At 42.3% G+C, this 24,807-nt stretch overlaps 3 protein-coding genes across 4 annotated transcripts; 1 reads left to right on the forward strand and 2 right to left on the reverse strand.

Annotated features, from left to right (window-relative positions):
• Positions 1-280: 280 nt before the first annotated feature.
• On the reverse strand, positions 281-4,012 carry crybb1l2 (crystallin, beta B1, like 2). The gene is made up of 6 exons (XM_048250415.1): positions 3,960-4,012; positions 3,260-3,366; positions 2,565-2,683; positions 2,087-2,219; positions 1,598-1,740; positions 281-1,153 (listed from the first exon to the last, which is right to left on the reverse strand). Exons 2-6 carry the CDS (start codon positions 3,359-3,361, stop codon positions 982-984), a joined length of 669 nt encoding a protein of 222 aa, XP_048106372.1. The 5' UTR covers positions 3,362-3,366; positions 3,960-4,012; the 3' UTR covers positions 281-981.
• Positions 4,013-8,910: 4,898 nt separating this feature from the next.
• On the forward strand, positions 8,911-13,570 carry cryba1l2 (crystallin, beta A1, like 2). Its single transcript, XM_048253074.1, has 6 exons — positions 8,911-9,038; positions 9,531-9,621; positions 10,072-10,190; positions 10,948-11,089; positions 11,479-11,621; positions 12,740-13,570. The coding sequence occupies exons 2-6, from the start codon at positions 9,535-9,537 to the stop codon at positions 12,885-12,887; spliced, it is 639 nt and encodes a 212-aa protein (XP_048109031.1). The 5' UTR covers positions 8,911-9,038; positions 9,531-9,534; the 3' UTR covers positions 12,888-13,570.
• A 205-nt stretch (positions 13,571-13,775) lies between these two features.
• Positions 13,776-24,538, reverse strand: unc93b1 (unc-93 homolog B1, TLR signaling regulator). Of its 2 annotated transcripts, none has more exons than XM_048264340.1 (13): positions 24,361-24,538; positions 23,857-24,002; positions 23,237-23,378; positions 22,811-22,964; positions 22,270-22,431; positions 21,421-21,550; positions 20,130-20,223; positions 19,885-20,009; positions 19,165-19,347; positions 17,366-17,657; positions 16,897-17,015; positions 15,390-15,512; positions 13,776-14,611 (listed from the first exon to the last, which is right to left on the reverse strand). In XM_048264340.1, the coding sequence occupies exons 2-13, from the start codon at positions 23,974-23,976 to the stop codon at positions 14,348-14,350; spliced, it is 1,908 nt and encodes a 635-aa protein (XP_048120297.1). In that variant the 5' UTR covers positions 23,977-24,002; positions 24,361-24,538; the 3' UTR covers positions 13,776-14,347. The 2 variants fall into 2 exon arrangements, with proteins under 2 accessions (XP_048120297.1, XP_048120301.1); XM_048264344.1 differs by having other exon boundaries at positions 23,857-24,034.
• Between the last annotated feature and the right edge of the window lie 269 nt (positions 24,539-24,807).

Below are 24,807 nucleotides of genomic sequence, written 5' to 3' on the forward strand. Positions count from 1 at the left end.
ACTGAATGTGTCACAATTGTCATCACCAGTTAATTTAAACTTGAGAGCACAAATTTAATCAATCTCTTTCCCACATACAAATATTATTAAGCTTCATAAGTTGACAATGTAGTTTTTACTGAGACAACTGATTAAGAATAAGAACACTAACAGTGTTTCTCTTGTATACAACTTCATGCTCTTTCATTTGAGCGTGAATAAAACATTTTTTCACATGATCTAGTCTGAACAGATTGGCCAACAACTTTGACAGATCTCCAAAAGAAAACAGGAAACAATATCATGGGTGTTGATTATTTTATTATTTTATTATTTTATTTTTATATTACTGATTGAAAAGGGAGCGGGTTTGGTTTACAGGTGGTGCACCCCCCTCCCCAAAACTGTCCCTTGCCTGCCAATCATCACCTCTGGCCAATCTCGCAGCCAGTGGCCTCTTCACATTGGTTGCTTCACTTTTTCACGATAGTGACAAGTGTGTAAAAAGGAGGATGAGAAAGAGAGGGAGGAAAGGGAGAGTGAAAAGGTGGGGAAGAGAGGAGAACTTTAGAGGTGAAGAAAGGAGGGTAGGAAGAACGAAGGAGGCAGCCATCCCACAGATGGTCAGTTCCTCACACACACATCTGTATTGGCCTTGTTTTCTTTTGTTCTCTTAGGGAACATTGCTCCTTAGTTTGTGCCAATAGCCTATCGTGTCTCTGACCCTCACTGCTGAACTCGGTTTAATGTCGCCCTCCCTCCCCTCTTCATCGCTGCCTCCCTGGCTCTCTCAGACTAGAGCATGTGTCACCTCTAGCCAAGGGGCTATGGGCCTGTCCTCCTCTCCTTCTTGGCCCTTCCTCCTTCTTCTCCTCCTCCTCCTCCTCCTGCCACTCTTCTCCGTCCACTCGCTTCACCCCATCCTCCACTTTCTCCTCCTCCTCCCCCCTCTCTTCCCTTTCCCTCACCCGCGCTCCCTCTCTTTCTCGCCCTCCGGATCCCTCACTTGCTGGCCATGGTGTAGCAGCCCTCCTGGTGCCACTGCATGTCGCGGATGCGGCGCACGGACTGGAACTGGGGACAGCGGGCGCCATACTCGTTGAAGTGTCTGAACTCGCCCTTCTCCAGCAGGTACTGGCTACCACGGTAACCAGGAAACTGGTAGCCCACCCAGCTGATGACAGAGAAAGATAGAAGATGGCCGGGAGATGAAAGGAAAGGGGAGAGAGTGGAAAAGTCCGTGGAAGATAAAAGAAGGACAGAATATGAAAGAGATGACGCAGGAGGCGGCATGAGTGTGTGAGAGAGAGAGAGAGAACGAGAGCAAGCACAAAGAGGAGGTGAAAGAGATAGAGAAAGAGAAAATAATGAAGAAGTAGAGAGACAGAGCAAAAAAGGGAAAAGATAAAGAAAATAAAGATCAAACCCAGCTCGTAAGCACTCATGCTTTGCTGTTGTCTACGTAATTATAACATGGTTAATAATGGTTGTGTGAGAAACAAGTGTAACATCGGGAATATGAGTATTTCATATGGCCCAATGGACCAAACACAACAGCCGCATCTAGTGTAATGTCTTGTTTTAAGCTGATGTGAATGATGTGGGTAGAGGTACTCACGTTCCACAGCTGACCATGATGCTGCCCACTCTGTCAGTGAAGCCATAAGAAAATAGGCTGGGCACGTCGTCATCGATGATCTCCATCTTGCGACCCTTGAACTCGCCAACCTCGTACAGACAGATCTTATGCTTCTCAGGGTCCTGCCACAGATATGCAAGATATGCAAGGGAAGGAGTTAAGAGAGGAGCAGTGAAAAGAAGAGACGGAAAACAGGTCATGAGATGGAGAGAGCACAGTGGCATGGGAAGAGAGAGATACATGGGATGGAGAGGATCAACCTTTTTTTTAAAAAAAGGATCAAAATATGAGCGTAAATGACACCAAGGCACTTGTCATGTCACTCATGGACAAACAGATGAAGCGGATCCAGTGGATGAAAAGATCAGTGACTGCAGGCAGCGGGAGCGAGGAGGAAGAGACATGGAGGAGGAGGAAGAAAAAGAGGAGGATGAAGAGAAGGAGGATGAGGAGGAAGAGTGGCAGTACCATTCTGACAGGTCTGAAGGAGAGCAGGTAATCGTTCTTCTGGCAGTTGCTCCAGGAGTCCCAGCGGGGATACTCTCCCTTCTCCAGGATGTACATCTCACCGCAGAAGTTCATCTGCTCGTAGCCCACAAAACTAGACACAGGACAGCCAGAGAAGCAGAGGGAGATGGGGGTGGGGTGGGGGGGAGAGATGATTTGAGAGCACATATCCTCAGAAGGACTGAATTTATATTGGACTACCTGCCCTTACAATTCTAAAGATTGCACAGACATATGGTACTGAAACAACTCCACTTGCTCTTCAGGATGGAGTTGATAGAGGGAAAGAGCTGATGCATATCTACACATATACAGTATACATTAAATATTGTCTGACAGTGTGCACATCTGTATCTGTCGCTTTCTCTCTCTCTCTGTTTGTGTGAGTGTGTGTGTGTGTGTGTGTTTGTTTGTGTGAGAGAGGGAGAGAGAGACTCACGGGCCACAGTCCACACGCAGGGAGCGCACTCTGTCCATGCCCATGTCACACACATTCATACACTCGTTAGTGATCTCGATACAGCGGCCCTGGAAGTTCTCCTGGTCGAACACGCACATCTGTAAACAAAAGTAGGTGGACAAGATGTCAGTCTCAGGGAGAAGAGATGAAATAGAACGCAAACAACAATGATTAAAAAACAGTTGCATAAGAAAGACTCTGTACACACATAAGGTCTGAAACTCCATCCTGAAACGCCTCCACACATAGCTATGGCAACTGTCATCATTCCAACCAGAGCCTACACAGAAGGCATGTTTTCTTTCCCTATTTGGTGCATGTATGGCCATTGACCACATAAACACTCATGCATTGACAGTGTTTGTCCATATGTGTTAATTTGAACCTGTGTGTGTGTGTGTTATCTATGTGTGTGTTTGTGTTTGTTTGTGCATGTATGAATGGTGCATCTGTTTGGTTGTGTGTATGAGAATTGAAAGGATCATGTGCCTATGTGTGTGTGTGTGTGTAAAAGTATAAAAGAGAGAGAGAAAGAGAAGATGAAAGAAAGATAGAGAATAGAGAGAATAAACAGAGTATGTTTGTGTCTGTGAGTGTGTGTGTGTGTGTGTGTGTGTGTGTGTGTGTGTGTGTGTGTGTGTGAGTGAGTGTGTCTGTGCGTGTGTGTGTTTTACCTTGTAGGACATCATGCCACCCTCTGGCCTCTGACCCCTGCCCTGGGCGGCCTTCCCGTCGGTCTGGGAGGCAGCCTTGGACTTCTCTCCGCTGGAAGACATGGTGACTGCAGCACAGACAGAACAGAGAGAAAGGAGGCCATTTTTACAAGGGTGTGGTGCATTGTACAAGAGATATGCTTATTCGACTAAGCCCAAATCTAATTGTGTGTTCAGGACAGAGCGTAACCAAGAGGAAGTTATAAAACAATCATTTTAAAAACATTCACAAAGCCCTCAAATAATTTAACATATATTTGATAACAGTTCAGAACTACATTTTGTTGACAAAAGAATAGAAATATAATTACTGCACCACATTGTCAACATGGTATTACTCGTAAACTTTTCCTGCCCCATTACAAACCTAAATCAACAAAACAATATTACAATTAATTTGTATGGTCTTTTAAACACAGAAAAATATTCTTGTCACTGCTATAAATGTATTTTTTTTTTCAAACTGAGCAACTTAGTCCAAATATAGAAGTGGATAATACAACGTCTTGCTGTATTCAACACATTGACTCCACCATATCTTGTTTTTTACTATTTTTCTGCTTACAATTTTTTTTTTTGATTTTGTTCTTTTCATGGATGCCATGCTGTGCTCCCTGGCTGTCTGTGTGTGTATGTGTTGCTTGCGATGCGTGTCTCTTACCTCTGTGGCTGTGTGTAGGGGAGTAGGTGCTCTCTTGAGTCTGAGTGACTGTGTGTGAGTGAAGGCTTGGGGGGCCACCACGCTTTTATACGCTGGCGCTCTGCGCGCAGGGATTAGGGCCAGAGAAACAAACCCGCTGAGCTCACAGTAGCCAAAGAATAGAATTCACCCCATCATCAAAGAGAGAGAGAGAGAGAGAGAGAGAGAGAGAGAGAGAGAGAGAGAGAAAGGGAAAAGAGTGGACAGAGGGATGCATAAAATGTATGGAGGAGAGGAGTGAAGGGGTGATGGAGAGAAAGACATGATAAAGTTTACATGTACATTGATTCATTTGTTGTTTACATTTACATTTATATGTATTAACTTACCACAATCTTTTATCCAAAGCCACAAAGAGGAATAACATTCAAGCTACAATACAGACCTTAGGTAGCAATGAATACTACATTAAATTAAATTGAGTGCAGAAGGACTAGTCTAAAAGTACTAGTCAAAGTGTAGTCGAAGGAAAACGTGGTAGAAGAAGAGAAGGGTAGAGGAGGGAAGAGAGGGAAGTGCATGCCAAGTGCTAGTTGTGTTAGATTGTTAGAAATGTTAGGTCAGGAGGTACCCTTGGAAGAGTTGGATCTTCAAGAGCTTTTGTTGTGCTGAACATGGTCAACTTTTGAGTGATATTTCCTTCAAATCAAGTATTGAGTTTTTGTGGTTCCCCACTCCCAACCTGTCCCTGTTAAGTCTTCACATAAACATGACTTCATCCAAAACCCCTCTCGGCCATTTCAAGACCAAACCTACTCAAGGAAGACTTTTTAAAGTACGACTTAGGACTTATTAATGAAATGATGTGTTTCACAGCACGGCCAGACAATTACCCAAACCCAAACATTTAATAGGAAAAATGGGAAATAGTTGAGCTTGACATAGAGTAAACTAGAGATGAGCGCTACAAGTGATGGTCCTCATACAGACATGTCAGAGAAAGAGAAAGACCCACTGCTGCTATGACAACCCACAACATTTGGTATATAGTTTATATATATAGTTTATGATGACTAACTAAAACAGAGACATTCCATTTCAAATTTACCAGGGGCCTTAACAGGGCCTCGACTTCATGTTTAGAAGATATTTAGAAATGTTGTATATCATTTTAATTATGGGGACTGACATTTACTTAATTTGCAAGGCTACAGACAGTTTGGCATATTGGAGTTGTATGGATTTGTGAAATATAGCACAAAACAATGTGACAGACCTTGGTTTTATTTTTCTATATCTACTGCTCAGAGTATTGATCAAGTATAACAAATATCCAACTAATATTTGTCTTATTTCTCTAAAACAAACGATTGTGCCTACTTTAGCAGTCTCAATGCCATTTGGATTTAATCAGAAACAGGCAGAAACTGGCATGTGAAGATTACCCAATAAGCTCATTTGCAACAATAAAAAAACAAATGAAAGGAGGGAAAGGATATTATGATAAACCATTGTATGCATCATACAACTTAACAGTGTTCGGCAAGATAATGAAATATACCGTATGCTATTACAGCTGTTGTGTTATAAATACATTCTAAATAGAATGGACCAACACCAAATGAATGAAATACTACATTATATACACCCTTGAAAACATCTACGCTATACAGGCTAAACTCATGTCTTTGGTTGCTCGGTTACTGCATCAAATCTGCTTTAAAAGCAACCTGCTTTTATTGTTATTTTTGAGTCATTAATGCCCAAACCATCAGTCAGTCCCTACTGTATGCATCATATCATGTGATATACTGTATGCCATACATCTATGAGCTACTCAGAAATATATATAATATAAAATAATTATATATAATTTCCGAAACGGAAGTAAGCTCATGCTGAGTGAAGACATGTTGCATGTCATGTTCATATCCTCTATATATAACATTTGGTATATGCACTGACACATGCACTGGTGTCTTTATATTCCAACCACATTCTCAATGGTCCTGAGTTTTTCCAAAGGCTTCGTCATCTTCATTGTTAATGTATTTTCTGCTGTTAAGACATAGTGAGTGAAAGGAAGACTGATTGGTCATGACTGAAGGTAATGAATTGATATCCTGGAATAAATAGTCTGAGACAATATTTCTCAAAATTACAATTTACATTCACAATCATGAATACATTTCTATAATCTATGATTTATTACATCATAATATGAAATCTCACTGTATCTCAAGACATAGTTTCTCAAAACAATTAAGCATTTCTGCATTTTTGAAATGCTGGAAATGATGGTTTAGACTTTCTAAACTCTCCGCTTTGCCATTTTCACAAACACCTTGTGACAGCGGAAATAGCGGAAGAGAAATACCAATCCCTTTGAGCAGGGAGCAACCTTGAGCAGAGGCTGGATCAAAAGGCCTGTCTGGTTGTAAGGCAGGAGGAAGAGATGAGAGTGAAGGTCAGAAAAAGGAGAAGAAAAGGAGAGAAACTAAACAGGATGCTGATATATGCAGTGCCTGTGATGGTGAGTATACATGCATTGAAGCCAGACAGTCAGAACATCTGTGACTATCAGAGCGCTACAGCACTCTGCACACACAGCAGAGCAGTATGATGATGATGATAAGTGTAGCTGCATGTTATTATAAAAGCACCTATAGTACATATACTTTGCCATATAATACACATTATTTAGATTGTGTCATGGCAAGACAGTAGGAGTTGTAAAAGTGAAATATAATATGTGATTATATGTATTGCCACATCATTAAAGTGGAAAGTTCCATATCCTAGTTGAAAGGAATGCTGTGACAAACTAGGGCTGTGTGATACAGCTTTAAAGAAGTGTCCAACCCAAAGGGGAGAGGGGAGAGCAGAGAGAGCTAGTTAGCACAACATGGGGAACATTTAGCTAAATAATGTATGTATGTATGTATGTATGTATGTAGAAATGTGTGTTTCAGTCATTTAAAGCCAATGCGGTGGTTGTTGCATTATTTGACACCTGTGTCTTCCTATATCTTGCTCAGAAGCAAAAGAGATTGAACGCTCTATACCTTATCAAGTGTGCTCCTGAGATTGATTTTTTGGACAGCAGCTTTGATGGTGTTACTAGGATCTGTTAAACCCCATCCTAAACATCAATGGAATCACTGTTACATTCACTTTCACACACTACACATTCTTGTTGTAGTATTTCTTCATTATAGGACTTCCACTATTGCTGTTTCCTGGTCTTTGTCTTTTATTTTCAGCTTTTAATGTTCTATTGCCAAATGTTCTTTCTTTATTATATCATAAGAGGATATACCATTTATACATACTGTGGACAAACACAAGGCTGCCAGCGAAGACAACATATATGAGATATATAACATGCACACTAAACAAAAGTACACAAACAAAGAAGTTCCACATTGTGGAAGCCAAACTGAATCACCTGACAGCAAAAAAGCATCCTAAGCCATCTTACTGTGTAGTGGCAGTATGCAAACAACAGGCAAACTAATTAAAATGTTAAACTGTATCCACTCCAGTGGGAGGCTGAACATCTGAATCTCCAGTGTAAGGGCATTCATTGGAAGTTATTAGGAGAGGAGCAAGTTGTGAGAGTTTAGTATGTCTTTTTTTCAATTAAGCAGGCAGCAAGGGGTTGAGTGTCACTCCTGAGAAAAGCTCACATCATGAGTAATAACTATGAGAATATGAGACGCCTCATCTCACCTCATGCGAACCTCAGATCACAGCCTTGCACTGAGAGATGATTCTAGTCCCTGAAACTGATGGCATGCAGCAGAGTCAGAAATACATTTTTCACACTTAAATTTCCAATCTGTATGTATTTTCCATTTCTTTACATTTCCCTGTCCTTTAAAATGAAAAGATCACAAGTGTTTGAATTCAGTCGATGCATTGCAACCTTATGATGTACCGCATTTCCAAGAGGCGACTGGAATTACTTACAAATAATGCAGTTTTAATGTATGTAGCTGTTGTCTTTATTTCAGTATTTTCATATTCTTGAAAATGTTATGATCTGTATGTGTATAATCTGTATTTGTTTTCAAAAATGTTCCAGGCCAGTGCCTTTATTTAGTTCTACAGTGTGTCTGTCTGTGTATGAGGAGAGGGTTATCAGAAAGCCATGCCTGTGTGGGTGTTGTGTGAGTAGGGGGAGGGGGGAATGAATGTATGTGTGGTGTGAGTTGGTGTATGGATGTGCAGGCGTAACCTTTCATAGCGTCACACCCGACCTCCTCAAAGAGATTTGGGGTAAAGGGTCGAAGGTGACACCAGGTTATCCAACTCTGCAAGATGTGATTGGGGGGAGGGGGGCATGTAGAAATATAGCAATCTATCTGTCTATATTCAGTGATTGATAAGCCTAACATATTAAACACAAATAATAACACTGACCATAAACACATTGAAGAACAATACATTTTACTAAATAACACTCAAGTAGTAATTATATAAGCTCAAGTGATAGTTTTTCTACAACAGTAGGAAAACCTAGAATTGTTCCTACAGTAATCCAAGTAACTTTATGGAAAGGTTTTTCGAAATGAGTGCTGTGAGCTGTGGCCAGGCGTAACCTACACTGCAACGCTGATTAGCAAATCCCCTCATTCTTTACCTATAGGCCGTCCATTGTGCGCTATACGATAGACAGTGCTGACATATACGAATGTAACAGCGTTCGTCTATTGTGCATTTGCCCATTCACACCAACCGCGACCGCGCACTGCCTCCCCGCTGCTGCGCACTCAGGCCATCAGTGCCAACGGGTCTATGGTAACTAATTCGCTGAGTCGGCAGAAGCCTGAACGATTGCATAGGAAACAAAAAGAGTTAGCCTGAGGGGGGAAGAGAAGGGGATGCTATTGGCAGAGAGAAAGTGATCCACGCTCACAAACATAGACGTGGACGCGCTCTCAGACACGCGCACCGTCACTTTGCGTGTCTGGCGTGGCGACGCGCACCCAACTGTGGCGGCCGGTATAAAACAGAAGCGCCAGAATATCACAAAACTTTACTCAAAACAGGATCAGCGCGCGCCACTTACGAGCCCAAGGGAAGGTGACGATCCAGGTAAGTAAGCAATCTGATATAAGAACGAGCTCAATGAATGACGTTTAATCAGAATAATACAATTTTATTAAGTGACATTTACAACTATTACAAAAACGTTTTTGACTGGAAGTGTTGAATCTCATTGCGTTCCACTATTTCGTTGTTAGTGGAATCAAACATGTATTCATGCCATGGTGTAGAGTGAAATTCAATATTTTGGCCTGCTACAAGCTTTTCAATATTTTGGCCTGCTACAAGCTTTTCAATATTTTGGCCTGCTACAAGCTTTTAACATACTATTTAATAATACATAGCAAATAAGTAATACATGGATGCTAATATGACTATATTTTCTGCACTGCTTTTCTGTACTGCTGATTTATGATACATACTGATTGTAATTTAGTACTATTTCAATGTACCTGTCTGAAAATATTTTCTACTCAATTTCCTTTTCTTCTGTCTGACACAATGTGCTGCTGACCCTCTGACCCCCACCATCTATCATAGGGAAATGAATAGAACCAACAGGACCTACATGACCCATCCTATGGTCATGTCAGGGATGGGGATGGGAATGGGCATGTCCCCTTTTTTCAAGGTGAGACCCTCTTTGTTCTGGTCAACTCAAGACATATCCACGGGTGTTTTTCTCATCTCTTTCTGAAATGTGCACACACACAAACACGGACACTTTCTCTCTCTCTCACAGACACACACACACACACAGAATAGATGTCCTTGGACATGATGTAACACAAACCAATCGCTAAACTCTGAGTGGGTGTGGGAAGAAGCAACACTTCATACAGGACACACAACAGCAGAATCCATGAATTCCTGGAAAATTTATTATTTTCCTGTAACCTTGATTCTCATGCACATTCATACACCCCCACACACCACCACACACCCGCACACACGGACAGACACACACACACACACACACACACACACACACACACACACACACACACACACACACACACACACACATTATCATATTATACTGTCTGTGAGAACTAATGCTAAATGTCTTTGTATTTGACAGATGGTGGTGTTTGAGCAGGAGCACTTCCAGGGCAAGTGCCAGGAGTTCACCTCCGAGTGCTGCAACATCAAGGACTGCGGCTTTGACAACATCCGTTCCATTAGAGTGGAGTGTGGCGCGTAAGTCTTTTAATGTGAGAGAATACTGTATGTCTCGATGTGAGTATGTGTAACAGAGAAAGAGAGTGTGTGTGTGTGTGTTTAAGAGGCAGGGGAATGAGTGTGTTTGTGAATACTAGGGGGTACTTGTGTGAGAAACAGAAAGTGTGTGTGTGTGTGAGAGACAGAGACTGTCTACACAGTTTAGTGTCAAAGAGAAAAAAGAGAGAGAAAGAAACAGAGAAATACAGAGGAAGAGAGAGAGAGAGAGCAAGAAAAAACAAGTGGGAAGGAGGTGGAGAGGACATAAGAATTTGAATGTGACATGAAAGAAACTGAGGATGTGCCCACCTATGGTAAAAAGACCTAAAAGGACGTATGGACATAAAAGGCCATAGAGAGACAGGAAGAAGGAGGAGAATGGAAAGCGGGACACCCACTGTATTGCTGTGGCTGAAATGATGTCTGTGTATTACTCATCTGCCTTCAGTGTCCCTCTCCATCCTGCATGATGGCCTTGGGTGCTTTAATGCAGTAATTGTGCCCTTGTTTTCTCTCTCTCTCTCGTTCTCTCTTGGCCTGGCTAATATATCATGACTATCTCCTACTCTCCCTCTCTCCTCTCTCTCTTTCTCTCCGACCCACTGAGTTTGGCTAATGCATTACTCTCCTTCCTATTGCCCATGTTCACCACCTCTTCACTCTCTCCCTCTCTCTCTCTCTGAAATGTCATCACTGTGGAGGGGCTAATGTCTGGCTGCTCTCCGTCTCTCCCCAGCTGGGTGGGTTATGAGCACATCGACATGGAGGGCCAGCAGTTCATCCTGGAGCGTGGCGAGTACCCCCACTGGGACGCCTACAGTGGCAACCTGTCCTACCATGTGGAGAGGATGATGTCTTTTCGCCCCATCTACTGTGCTGTGAGTTTGTGTTGTGTTGTGTTGTGTTGTGTTGTGTTGTGTTGTGTTGTGTTGTGTGTGTGTGAGAAAATAGCTGACTGATGTGTGATCCTCTTTCACTTACACCCACTAGAAGAGTCATGTATCTACCAAGTCCTTTATGGGCGAACGTGTGTGGTGACACATATGAGTCTGAATGCATGTGTGCTTGTGTATTGTGTATTGTGTATGTGTGTGTGTGTGTGTGTGTGTGTATGTATGTATTTGAACATAGGTGTGTCATTCTTTGTGTGTGATTGTTTGTATGTATGTGGGTGTGTGGAGGGGTCTAGAGCTCTAAGATTACATTCTGTTCTTCTAACACCACCCCCCTCCCCCCCCAACACACACACACACACTCTTGGCCACAGGCTCACCAGAGCAGTCGCATGATGATCTTTGAGAAGGAGAACTTCCTGGGTCGTTGTGTGGAGCTGTGCGATGACTACCCCTCTCTGCAGGCCATGGGCTGGTGTGGAACTGAAGTGGGATCTATGCACGTGCAGTGCGGCGCGTAAGTCCACACTGTGTACAAAAAGCACTAAAACGCACATACACACACACACTGAGATAATTTTAAAAATAGACTATATATGCATTAGTTTACACATTAAACAATATACCTGCCAATAACATTCAACAAAAACAAAAACAGTCCCCAAAGAGTTTCCAACAATCTCCAGTCTCTGTGCTTGGCTTGGCTTGATGTAAATTCATCACAGTTAAACGTTACAAACCCATTTGATTCATGGCTTCAGAAGTAGAGTGGCTAGAATGCATGACCAGACAGACAACAGTATTGGAAGATAGCTGTTGTTCAATTAAAGAACACCACATTTTATGTTCATTCTAATTGATGATAGATATCCCTGCAGCTCTTTATACTTATCATTCCAATATATTTAGTTTTTCTAAACAAAGTTCAGGAAGAACCCTTAGGGATGATTGACAGCAATTAAATCATCTGGCTTTCGCCACCAGGATATTTAAGCCGGCCTCCTTATCCATACGTCACACGCCCCGGCGTTCGCAAAATTATCCCTCCTCCCACTACTCCTCCATTTCACTGACAGTCCAGTTACTCATACTCCTTACACGGGGGTTAAAGCGGCCATCGCTCTATTGCGATTTCCACTTCGGGCATCCCAGGACCACAGCCAGTTACCATGCCAAACACACGCTTAGTTTATACACTCAGTATAGCAATCATACCGATGATGAGCACAACCAGCAGATCACAGCAGACTGTGACCTAATTAAGAAATGACATCACAGTGATACAATCTACAGACCAGTCAGAAGGGTCCAAAAACCTTTGCCACCTATAGTCTCCACACACACGCTTCTTAATATCGCAGTATGGATCTGGGGTGGGGTGGGTGGGGAAGGGTGGATGTGAACTCCGAGTGAGGCTTCTTCACACACACACACACACACACACACACACACACACACACACACACACACACACACACACACACACACACACCATCTTATCCTACACCCTTGTTTCCAACACTTATGTCCTCTATTTCTCTCCTAGTCTACAGAATCTTAATGCATCTCCATCTTCTCCGCACCCCTCCCTCTTTGTGTGTGTGCGTGTGTGTGTGTGTGTGGTTTCTCCTCTAGCTTTGTGTGCTACGAGTACCCCGGCTACAGGGGTCAGCAGTACATCATGGAGTGTGAGAGGCACAGCGGAGACTACCAGCGCTGGAAGAACTGGGGCTCCCACTGCCAGACCCCCAAGATCCAGTCTATCCGCAGGATCCACCACTAAGAGCTGATGTGGGACTCGGACAACTGGAGTGGCAGAGAGCAAGAGGGAAGGGAAGAAGTAAACAATAAAAAATACATTTGAAACCAAAAATACATTTTTTTAACATGAAACAGAGATGGGATAGCGAAAAAAGATAGATACAGAAAAACACTATAGTTGAATCATGTGGCAGCCATAGGAGCAAGGGGGTGTCAGAGTGATGGTGTCATCACTCACATTTGTCACCACCGCAATCACAGCTCGGCACACATTTTGGCACACAACACACGTCTCCAGCTGACAAGCAGAGCCTCTGGTCCTCCTCTGTCTACCTCACTCAACACACTCGGACACACCCACACGGGTCCACAGACGCACATAGGCAGCACACTGATGACACTCAGTGGAGGGACCGATGCAGTGAGGCTCCATGTCTATGCCAGTTGGGCCACAGTGAGAACAAGTCCACTGAATCGAGTCAAGATCCTCCCCACCCTCCCACCTGCATGTATGGGTCTGCGAGAGTGTGTGTATGTGTGTGAGATAACACAGCTGACCACCCCCATGTCTGTGTCAGCCTAACACTGCTTGACGCAAGAGTCTGACAGAAGACAGATGGATGTGTGTGTGTGTGTGTGCATGAGGGTGGGAGGAGAGGGGAGAGGCGGAGGACCAATGACTAATAAACTAATACACACCTCAAACTCGCATCTGTGCTTTTATTGGTGTGTGTGACTGTTTATGTGTTTATATTAGAATTCATTTGGGGAATCATATACGCACTTGAGAATGAACTCGGAAATGAGTGTATTTAACCTTTACACTGGTGTTACGTAAGAGGACTTGGAGTGCATGGATTGAAAATTAATGAAAACACTGTTAAATGACGTTTGTTGATTTTATTCAAGAATGTGGTTTATTCAGAAAAAAAACATGTCCGTTGAAATAATTATATAAAAAATATACATATTTTTAAAGAAGCACAATTTGAAAACACACACAAATATACTCTAAAGCATATCATGAATATAACAAAATGAACCGTTTATAAAAGCATTCTAAAAGTGCACATATTTTGTACACGTTTAAGAAAGTCAGTGAAAGCGGAACACGCAACAGGAATATTTGACCAGCGTTCAGAGATTGACACGAGGTTCCAATATTGCTATAGAAACAGCCATCTGAGAGCACCTGTGTTGAATGTGACTTCTTCTTTTACTCTTCCTGCTCCAAAGAAACACTTTCTTCACTTCTCCTTTGCTCTCAAATGCCTTTCTACTTTTAAAGACAAAGTCAACCCCCATCCATTTATAGTGATGATAGAAACATGTGATGACATTGGACAAACATGTGATGACCTTGGCCAAAGCCGCCGTTTTCCTCACTGATGATTTCCTACTGTGTGTGTGTGCTCCTTCAGTCACCTCCTCCCTCCCACCCTTTCACCCGCTGACTTTCCTCCTTCTCTTCGCTCACATGCACTAGGCGTACTCGTCCCTGTCCCCTGCCTGTTCGTAGGCGTCGTCTCGGCGGCGGCGGTGTCGGCGACGGCCGTGCGGCCCAGGCGAGCGCTGGGAGCCCAGTGATGCGGCTTCCCCTTCGCCGCCTCCGCCGCCGACCTCGGCTACCTCCTCTTCCTCGGTGCCGCGGCCATCCTCATCGTCCTGCGAATGCTCCCCGTCTGCGCTCTGCTCCGAGTCCGACTCGTCCGAGTTCTCCTCCTCCAGGTAACGGTAGCCCTTCACCTAGGGGAGGAGGGGAGGTCATCAGTCACATGAATTTTATATTTATATACAAAGTTTGTGGCTTATCAGGTACTGAAGCTTACTCCTTGAGCAAAAGGCAAAACAGACTCTTTACACATTAATTTCCTTTTCTATCCCTCTCACAGTAATTCCCAGGGTGAAAATGCAGTGAATACATGCTAATAAATATGTAAAGATGTGCAAATATATGGGAGTACACCTACAAATAATCCATTTATACTCTCTGCTGATACCCTGCGTAGCTCTTAGTTGATGACGTTGTGGTGGTCTATAACTGCCAGTCTGTCATGACCTCTGTAACCCCCGAGGATAAAGTAAGCAGTCATTCCGCTTGACTCGTGTTCAAAGAGAAGAGCCCAGTATTACCTAGAGGCCATTACCTTTTGTTGCCCTCGGGGTAAAATGAATGGAAGATGTTTCTAGAGTGTTACACATGTGTTTGTGATGACCAGTCTGACCCAAACAAAGAACATTTTATATACGAGGTAAAACTGAGCATGCAAACAAAATTGAATCAAACCATGACATCATTTTAGCCATTTATTTCAATTAATATTACTATTAAAGCAGGAAAGAGCTTCAGCAGACAATAAAACACACTAACTCTAACTAAACAGTAAATGGTTTGGCTATAATTATTTGTTGGATCTTTACAATTACCATCAGACCACATGACCTATGTACCACGGGTTCTACATGGTACAGTAATGAAGCCTAATGCCCCCCGGGGTAACGGTGCAGGGCAGAGCTCACTGACCTTGTGCCGCGGCCTGGGGATGCGGGGCAGCCGGTAGGGAACCCTCTTGGCCAGCTGGCGCTCCATTCGCCAGTAGCAGAACATCGCCAGGAGCAGAGTGATGAGGAGGATGGCCAACTTTGCCTGCAGAGGGCAGGGGTGAGGAGAGAGAAAAGAGAAATGAGAGAGAGAGAGAAAGAGAGAGAGAGAGAGAGTGGCAGGTGTAAGCCAAACAGGAGGCAAATGACTCCGAAATCAAATTTCTTCTCTTTGCGGACGACTTGGTCCTGCTGTCTCCAACAGAGGAGGGTCTACAGCAGAACCTAAATGTCCTGCACAAAGAAAAAGAAAGAGAAAGCAAGAATGGCTTTCTATGCCATCAAAAAATCTATTCAATTTGACATACCTATTCGGATCTGACACAAAATATTCCAAACAGTTGTCGAACCAATTGCATTATACGACAGTGTGGGGTCCTCTTATGTACTATGGCTTTGAAAAATGGGACAAACACCCAAATGAAACCCTGCATGCAGAATTCTGTATCCTAGGAACACAGGAACATAGGAACACACCTAACAATGCATGCAGGGCTGAATTAGGCCAATATCCTTTATTAATTAAAATAGAAAAAAAGAGCTATCAAATACTTCAAACATATCAAAACAAGCAACCCCAACTCTTATTGTTATAAAGCCCTCAAAAGCCAAGAGATGAGTGTAAAAACAAGCCCCCTCATCCAGCTAGTCCTGACTCACACATACTAATAGTACACAATATTAATAGTACACAACTAATAGTCAGCCTCAGGACCTTGCCACCCTTTCTCAAACAATTCGGCCTAACCAAATTATAAATGCAGAAAAAACTAAATTAATTTTCATATTGGACTGAAACAACAAAAAGACAAAATAAGCTTCAATGTTATTTATCCTCAAACAGATAGTACACTGTGGCAGACTACCTATTCACAGTCACTGATACCAGACAGAGAAAAACCTTGACCAGGTACAGACTAAGCAATCACAGTCTAGCTATCGAGAAGGGCAGACACAGGCAAACCTGGCTGCCCAGAGAAGACAGGCTGTGCATCAGCTGCAATCAAGGTGCTATAGAAACAGAGCTTCACTTTTTGGCTGAATGCTGCCAATGGAAAGAGATAAGAGATCAATTATTTCCTAAATTCAGAGAAATGCATCCAGACCTTCAAAACTTTAAGGATCCAAGTCTAACAATATTATTAGGAGAGGAACAAAAGAGTGCAAGAGTCGCAGCAAGATAGATGTTAATAAACAAAGGTGTATTTTTTGTCATGCCAAAAAAGCTCAATTGAATTGAATTGAATTGAGAGAGAGAGAGAAAAGAGAAAGAGAGAGAGAGAGAGAGAGAAAGAGAGAGAGAGAAAGAGAGAGAAAAGAGAGAAAGAGAGAGAGAGAGAGAGAGAGAGAAAGAGAGAGAGAGTGGGGCAAAGACAGAAATTATGCAATACTGTAGCTTAACACAAGGACACGTATAAATAGCCTCTTACTCGCATTGGCAGGTTTGACCACAGGTAGACAATGAAGATGGCTATAGCTTGAAACCAGTGGTAGATGGTGAAGACAAAATCCAGCCTCTCCTTGTCTTCATACAGCATCCCCAGCAAGGCTGAATTCATAACAGTAAGAACAGGGAGAATAGGATGGAATGACTAAATCAATACACTGAAGAAACAACATCCTTTGAAAGAGTACCAATAAGGGAAAAAAGTTCTGAACAAAAAAGCAAAAAATTCAGACCAGCCATTTCAATCCACTTCAAATCAGATGGAGTCAATGTAACAAGTGCACAATTTCAGACTCTCATAATAGGAGACAGAACAAAATACTATGTCCGTCTCTTTGGAAGTACACTACAAATTGAGCAACAAAACTCCAAATGTCTACAGGTAAGCGCTGTGTGTCCTTGTAGAGGTCCAGAGGTGTTTGGTTGTGCTTTTAGCTTTCAGTCTTACTCACAGCTGAGGCCGGTCTTGTTGAGCGCTGTGCCTAGGCCCCACAAGACAGTCAGCACCAGGAGCACGGGCAGAGGGTCAGACGGGTCGGGCTTGGTGCCTTTCAGCGGCAAGGGTGACCAGCACATGAGGCCCACAATCACGCCCAGTTGCAGGAAGGCGCCGCCCAGGAGTGTGACGTGGCGCGGCAGCCGGAGCAGGCAGAGGGACAGCGCTGAGCAGCCGGACGACGACAGGCCGTACACCAACACCAGCAGCCATAGCTTCTTCAGGCCCACAGAGCACACGCCGTATGACTGGGGCCCGGACCCGCCACACACACACACAGGCACACAGACAGACAGACACACAGACACAGACACACACACAGGCACACAGACACACACACACAGACATGCAGCATGCGAGAGACAGAGCATCAATCCCAGAACTTCAATCAGCTTACATGATATATATGTATATATTTGAGCTCAATGCAAATCAAACTAGCTAATAGGCTAACTGAAATAACACCATGGCAATCTCTAGGTATGGTGAAGGGTATGGGATGATGTGGGGCTATTTTAATTCCAAAGGCCAAGGGAACTTATGCATAGTATCCTGGATCCATTAAATAATTTGCCTTTAAAAATAAAAATCTCCCTGCCTCTATGGGAATTTAGGGGTGTGAATACTTATGACCCCTGTATTTTAAGGAAGAACACTATTTATTTATGATACATTATTCATAAACAAAGAAAACTGGTGTCCTTAAAGGTTGGATATTTCCTCATTTTTTTACTTAAGGCATTAAGATCAATGTCCAAAAGATGATTTTATATTCCTCTATTTAGTCAACTTTAGCATGGGTTCAGTACTTCTGAACCTCTCTATATATGAACATAAAATACCCTTCATATGTGTTCACCTTCCCTTCATATGACAAGGTGTCAACATAAGACAAACATGAGCTGAAATATGATGATGATGATGATGCTGCGTCTTGTAATGTTTCATTTGGGCTATTTTTTATTTCTATAACTAATTATATTTGATAAGTTTTATGTATTTTATATATTTTTTAAATCAGGAACGAGGGAGGGAAGAGGGATGAACAGTGTGGTGCAGCAACACATGGAGATGTGGATGTGTGTGTGTTAAATGAGGCAAGGAACGACAGGATATTAAAAAGGTGATAAGCCGAGACACGTTCACAGGTTTCTATAGAGTCAGTGGTTAAAAACAGCTTTCTGTCAACACATGAAGGTACAAACAAGAAACTGTGGTAATCACACAGTATACTCCACAGAGATGGGCCATATGTCATTAGGCATATGGCAATCTCACTTACAGTATATTTAATTTTCTCTTCTCTGAGGCTCCATATTATTTCAGATTCAATTATTACCTGCCTGGTTTCCAAACATAGAAAACTATTTGGCAATTAACTGATAGATCAGATAACAAATACACACAACCACCTCAAAATAAAATATGTTTTGTCACTTTCAGTAAAGTGAACAGAGGTGATACCTTAATGAATATATGTGAACATGTATATCTGACTCATTACATATAAGGCAGCTTTGGAAACTGCAGACAGGAGGAACATGTTTTAACATGATGTTATGGTTGCTTGTGGGTGATAACTGTTCCTATTTTTACCTTCTCAGTGAGCTGTTAGATCTTCCTTTGCACCATGTCGTTGCATTAACACGTTTACAGACCATCGAACAAAACCTAATGTGCTTTCGTAGTGTGAACACAGAGTGTGTGTGTGTGTGTGTGCTGGGAGCCATTTTGTGTCTCTGTAAAAATCCTCACCAGTATGATCCCATTAACGGCGAAGAGCACCTCGAACCCGGAGTAAATAAAGAAGGGGATGAGGAGGCGCAGGCGGTAGTCCCGGAGGTGCTTGAAGGGCAACTGGAAGATGTTGCCCCAGCCAATGCTGCGGAGGTCAATCTCCTCTGTGGGGCGGTAAGCAGCTCCACACAGCACCAGAAACTGAGACAGATAACAAACAAACCTTTCAAATAAAGCAACCCTGAAACGGAATGCATCCCAAATCTACCCAAAAGAAAACATGTAGGAAATGCACATAAGTACATACGTATGTATACTAACGTATGTATGTATATTATATGTCATATATCATATAAAATCAATTACAAATTATGTGTGTACATAGAATGCATATGATGTGGGAATTATGCGTGTACATATAATGCATGATGTGGGAATTATGCGTGTACATAGAATGCATATGATGTGGGAATTATGCGTGTACATAGAATGCATATGATGTGGCTCAGTCATTTGCTGTCCTGTATGGCATGAGAAAGTGAGAGAGGGAAGAATAAGTGTGTGTGTGTGTGTGTGTGTGTGTGAGGGAGAGACAGAGATAGATAGGGAGAGGGAGAGGGAGAGAGAGAAAGAAAGAGAGAGAGACAGAGAGAGAGAGAGAGAGAGGAAGAAAGAGAAAGAGAGAGAGAGAGAGAGAGAGAGGAAGAAAGAAAGAGAGAGAAAGAGACACATCCTTACGATGATCATGGCCATAAAGGCTGCTCCCATTAAGACACTCTCCACCTCGATGAGCATCAAAGATCGAGGCAGACTTTGCAACACCGTCTTGTTCAGTCCTGTGATGATGCCATGGCTGTTTGCACCTGAGAGATATTTCAGCATTAAACATTAACCTCCTCTCATCAAGGACATCTCATGTGAAAACGTGAAATGAGGAGGGAGTAGACATGAGAGAGGAAATAAGAATAGAGTAATCCAAGTACCACAGGTCTTCACGCCGTAAAGAATGTGTGAGGGCTCGTTCAGATACGTATTGAGGAAGAAGGCCATGGGAAACTCCGCAAAAACAAAGGAGAGCTGGACAAGAAAAAAAAAAACACAATAACAAAAATAAACCATAAGATAAAATATAAAACTGTGATGTACTGCCCATTTAGGTGATTAAGTTGCTTTGTGCATTACCATTAACATTTGCATTTATGTACTAGACATAACGGGCTATATATAATATATGTAAGCTACACGCTATACAGTAAAAACTCTGAACTGCATCATGTAAGCCACATATGTTTGAACCATCCTATGCTATCCACAGATATTAAAGCAACACAGGATAAATATTTTATCTTAAAATAACAGCTTCAAATTCATGTTAATGCTACACTGAATTACCATAGCAAAAATAGAGTCTGTAACATTGTTGATGTGCACCCAGATGCACACCTGGTATTACACTAACGGTGTTGTCGTGGGTGGAAGCATGACCCTTTTTGTCCGTTTAAGACGAATCGGGTACTCCTAAGCACCAAATGAGTACCCAGTACGTTCATAACTGACAAAAAGGGGAATACCTACATTGTTATGAAGCATGACAGTTACTCTAAACATAGAACTGCTTTTTTTTCCAATTTCAACATCTCCATCAACTGATTGGAGATGGAGCATCTGATGTACTGTGAATCGGCTATGAGATCAACAGAAAGACTTATCAATGCAACAGAGCAGCATCTATGTAAACAGACTACACATTCATGGACACGGACTACACATCCATGAAACAGACTACACATTTATGGAAACGGACCACAGCACATTGCAACTTGTCTATAGAAGTGGTGGTTGGAAATAAAGGGTACTGGGGTGCTGCCCCTGGCAATCATCCAGATAAGAAAGTCTATCACAAAAAAATGAGTTAATGCAAAATAATTATGAGATAAAAAGTTTACTTGTACAATGTGCCGGGTCGTCATGTCACTATTTAAGAATATAGTGTACTTGAGCATAATTCCAGGAACAATGGGGCCTACATTATTGTTTCCCTAAAAATTTGAGCCCCTCGCCTGTACCAATAAATAAAAAAATAACATTATCACTGGCTGCCTCAGTACACATGAAACAGGCACTCCCATGATATACTTAAGTGAAGACCTCAACAGGGAAGTAAGCATGATTTCAACAAATTGAGGAACTTAGCTTCACTTAAAATGTCTTAAAATGTGACTGCGGCCTCCCTCGTATGTCTGAGGCCACAGCCACAGCAAAATGAGAGCTCACATGAAAGATGATGTAGAACACAGACTGGAAGATGACAATGTAGCGGAGAAAGGCCCCTTTGGGTGGTTTCTTCTGCTCCTGAACATGGTCTTCCTTATAATTTTTGTACTCATAGTACTGCTGAGCCATCCTATGAACATCAACAAACAGAGACGTAGACAGGGAGGGGGGGAGAGAGAGAGAAAGAAAGAAAGAAAGAAAGAAAGAAAGAAAGAAAGAAAGAAAGAAAGAAAGAAAGAAAGGGAGAAACCCAGAAAAGATTGTGAGATGGATCCCAGAGACAAAGACAGACAGAGGAAAAGGAGATGGAGAGAGTTGGGTTGGCTAAAGCAAAACTGGACACTACATTACATTACATTTAGCAGACACTTGTTGACCAAAGTGACTTAAATATGTCAGCTATATTACAAAGGGATCACATTGTCCCCGGAGCAACATGGGGTTAAGTGCCTTGCTCAAGGGCACAACGGTGGAAGCCGGGAATTGAACCGACAACTTTCAGGCTACTGCACGCTAGCCCAGCTCCTTAACCACTACACTACCACACTAATAAACACATTGATATATAACTAATATATGCATGCCTAATTCCACAAACACATACACCCTCACAAATATTGATCTGTACTTGAAGGAAGGAAGTAAGGTAGGAAGTGAGAGAACAATGATGCCTGGACCAGGGGAGAGATCCCATGGGGCTCATTAACAAAAGGATGTGGAATGACTGAGAGAAATATGCGAGTCAAAAATATGAAGGTTTCTGATGAGACAAAATCTATGTCTAGCTTCTATTTTATTTGTTTTAAATTACAGATATATTAAACAATTTTAAAGCCGTTTCCAGCTTACCTGGTAATGTAGTTTCCCAGAGAAGCCCAGAGGGGGACAATAGCAGCGCCAATAGCCACTGCCGCCGGCACCAGGGTATAGTATCGCTCCCAATAATTGGTTGAAACGAATAGAGCATAAATACCAGACGCCAAAAACATCATCCACTTGGTGCCCAGAAATCTGGAAAAAGAAAATAAAGTGAAAGAACCATGGTTTGCATGGATAGACCATATGGGCATGGATGTGATGGCAGGTGGGAAGTGAGAGGATCCTATTTATACAGTCTATACATTTGTGTGCGGAGGAAGTAATTTATAATAACACTAATAACGATCTAATAACATTTGATTCTAATAATGCCAACTCAAGAGCACTGATACATGGACATTCTCCTTGGAAGCTTTGTTGTCATAATGTAAAGCTACACAGTTTCATCTTGAAATCCCCCAGCTTTTAGACCCCAGCAGAATCACACCTGTACTACCAGCAATGACATAAACAGGGCTATGAGGGGCAAGAGGAGGTTGTACAGATGAGACAGAAGATGGAGGAGAGATACCTGATGAGCACGGGGGTGTATAGCAGGCCAATGATGGGTGTGACATTAATACCCATCAGCATCTTGTTATCAATGTCCTCCAGGCCCAGAGTGCCATACTTCACCTCTCTGTAGGTCTCGTCATAATGCAGAATCAACTGCATCTGCAGCAGGCCTACACAGCACCAGAACATTATTCGAAATACTCATCAGAGAAATGTTGTTGTAAGTACAAAAATCACTGTCATAACACCATTACAAAGTCAATATTTCAAATGTTAAATCATGTCTAAAATCTGAGGTACTTCTTGGGAGTAATCATCATCACATCACACAGCATTTTAATATTTCTCATACTAGATCATGCCATTAGGCTACTAGGCGTTCAACTATATAAACATCTGACGTGGATGGAACTAATTTAAAAGGAATTATGCATATGCACACCCAAATAAACACTGTAGACAATCATGCCAGCTACACTGGCTCCCACCACATTCTTCACCACACCCAGCCGCTTCCGTCTGTAGTACTTCCTCTCCTCCTCCTCTTCATCATAGTCTGGGTGAGGGCCCAGGAATTCTTCCACCTGTGGTTGGCAGACAGTTAAAACAATTGTCATAATTTATTTCCTACCCACCCAATCAGAGAACGGGAAAACTCTCAATCACCTCATCAAGGTATACTGCTCAATACACAAGGGAACACTTCAATCATACACTGAATCTCTGGTACTCTGACAAGGTTTGGTTCTGAGCACAAGTAAAACTTTTGAGGCAAGTGTTTTATTTTGCAACAACTGTCAGACATTCTGTGAATGTAGTTTGAGAATGGAGAAAAGGGTGGAAGGTTTAAAAAATTGTGTTTTAACAATTGTGGAAAACTGTAAGTGTTTACAGTCTTAATTTTTGAGCAGTATATTTACAAAACTAAAAGAGGTAAACTACAGCCACGTGACGTGGAGAAGCATTCTCATTGAATCCAATTAATTCCTCAAAACATTTGATTACAAATGGCACAACGAGGCAACACAAGGAAAAGTTGGTTATAGCCTACTGGCAATTTACCTGTTCTTGGATGTTGCCTGCTGCTTCAGGTGCTGCGGGACCTTCCCCATTTCCATTGGCAGGTGCTCCAGGAACCTCAGCCTCGCGGTATACGTTATGTTCTGCAGCTGCGTCTGCCATCTAATGGCCGTTTATGCAAGTGTGTACTGCACAGACCCAATGAAAACAGGGAGTGAAACTGGGAAGTGAAATTATGGAGTTTGGTTGATTTGAGTTCGGTAAGAGCCCGTCTTATTAGACATTCTCTGGTTCGGTTTCATGGGTGCACTCGGACCGGCGTTTTACATTGATCATTTTAGATTAAAATATCCAACCCAACGCTGTATAACGCTGAAATATAAACGATGATCGTGCAATTTGTTTTAAAGTAACTTTAACGTCATTCATAAAATAGGCTTAAAATGTAACACTAGCGACATAAATTGTGTACATCTGTTTATTTAATAGGCTACACCCCGAAACATTGGACCCCCTGGGTCCCTTATATCTGTGTAGGCAACTCACCTTGTAGCCTACTCACGATGTAGCCCATCCGATGTAACCTCCCAACTACTTGAAATGACAATGGCTGAACATGCCTTTGACGCACCGTTGGCAGAAGCTATCCAAAATAAGCCCCATGTGAAGGGAAACGAAACTTCACTTTCTTCAGTTCCCTATATCGACCTTTCCGCCCCACTTAAAGAGGCAGAACGCTTTTTTTTCTTGGTGCAGTGAACCACGCAATATTTACATAATCTACTACATGACTTGAGTTCATGTAGTAGATTATGTAACACTTTATTTACTTTATTCAACACTTTATACTTATTTATTTCTTCTTGATTTTAGTATTATCTTATTTTGGACTTTTTAATAGCCTTTGTGTATTTGTGTATTTATTTATTCTAGTTTTATGAGCATTGTAACCCTTTTTCCCTGGCTTGTGTCTTACTGTCATCTTACATCCCC

Source organism: Alosa alosa, chromosome 1 (assembly GCF_017589495.1).
Source record: "Alosa alosa isolate M-15738 ecotype Scorff River chromosome 1, AALO_Geno_1.1, whole genome shotgun sequence".
NCBI lineage: Eukaryota > Metazoa > Chordata > Actinopteri > Clupeiformes > Clupeidae > Alosa > Alosa alosa.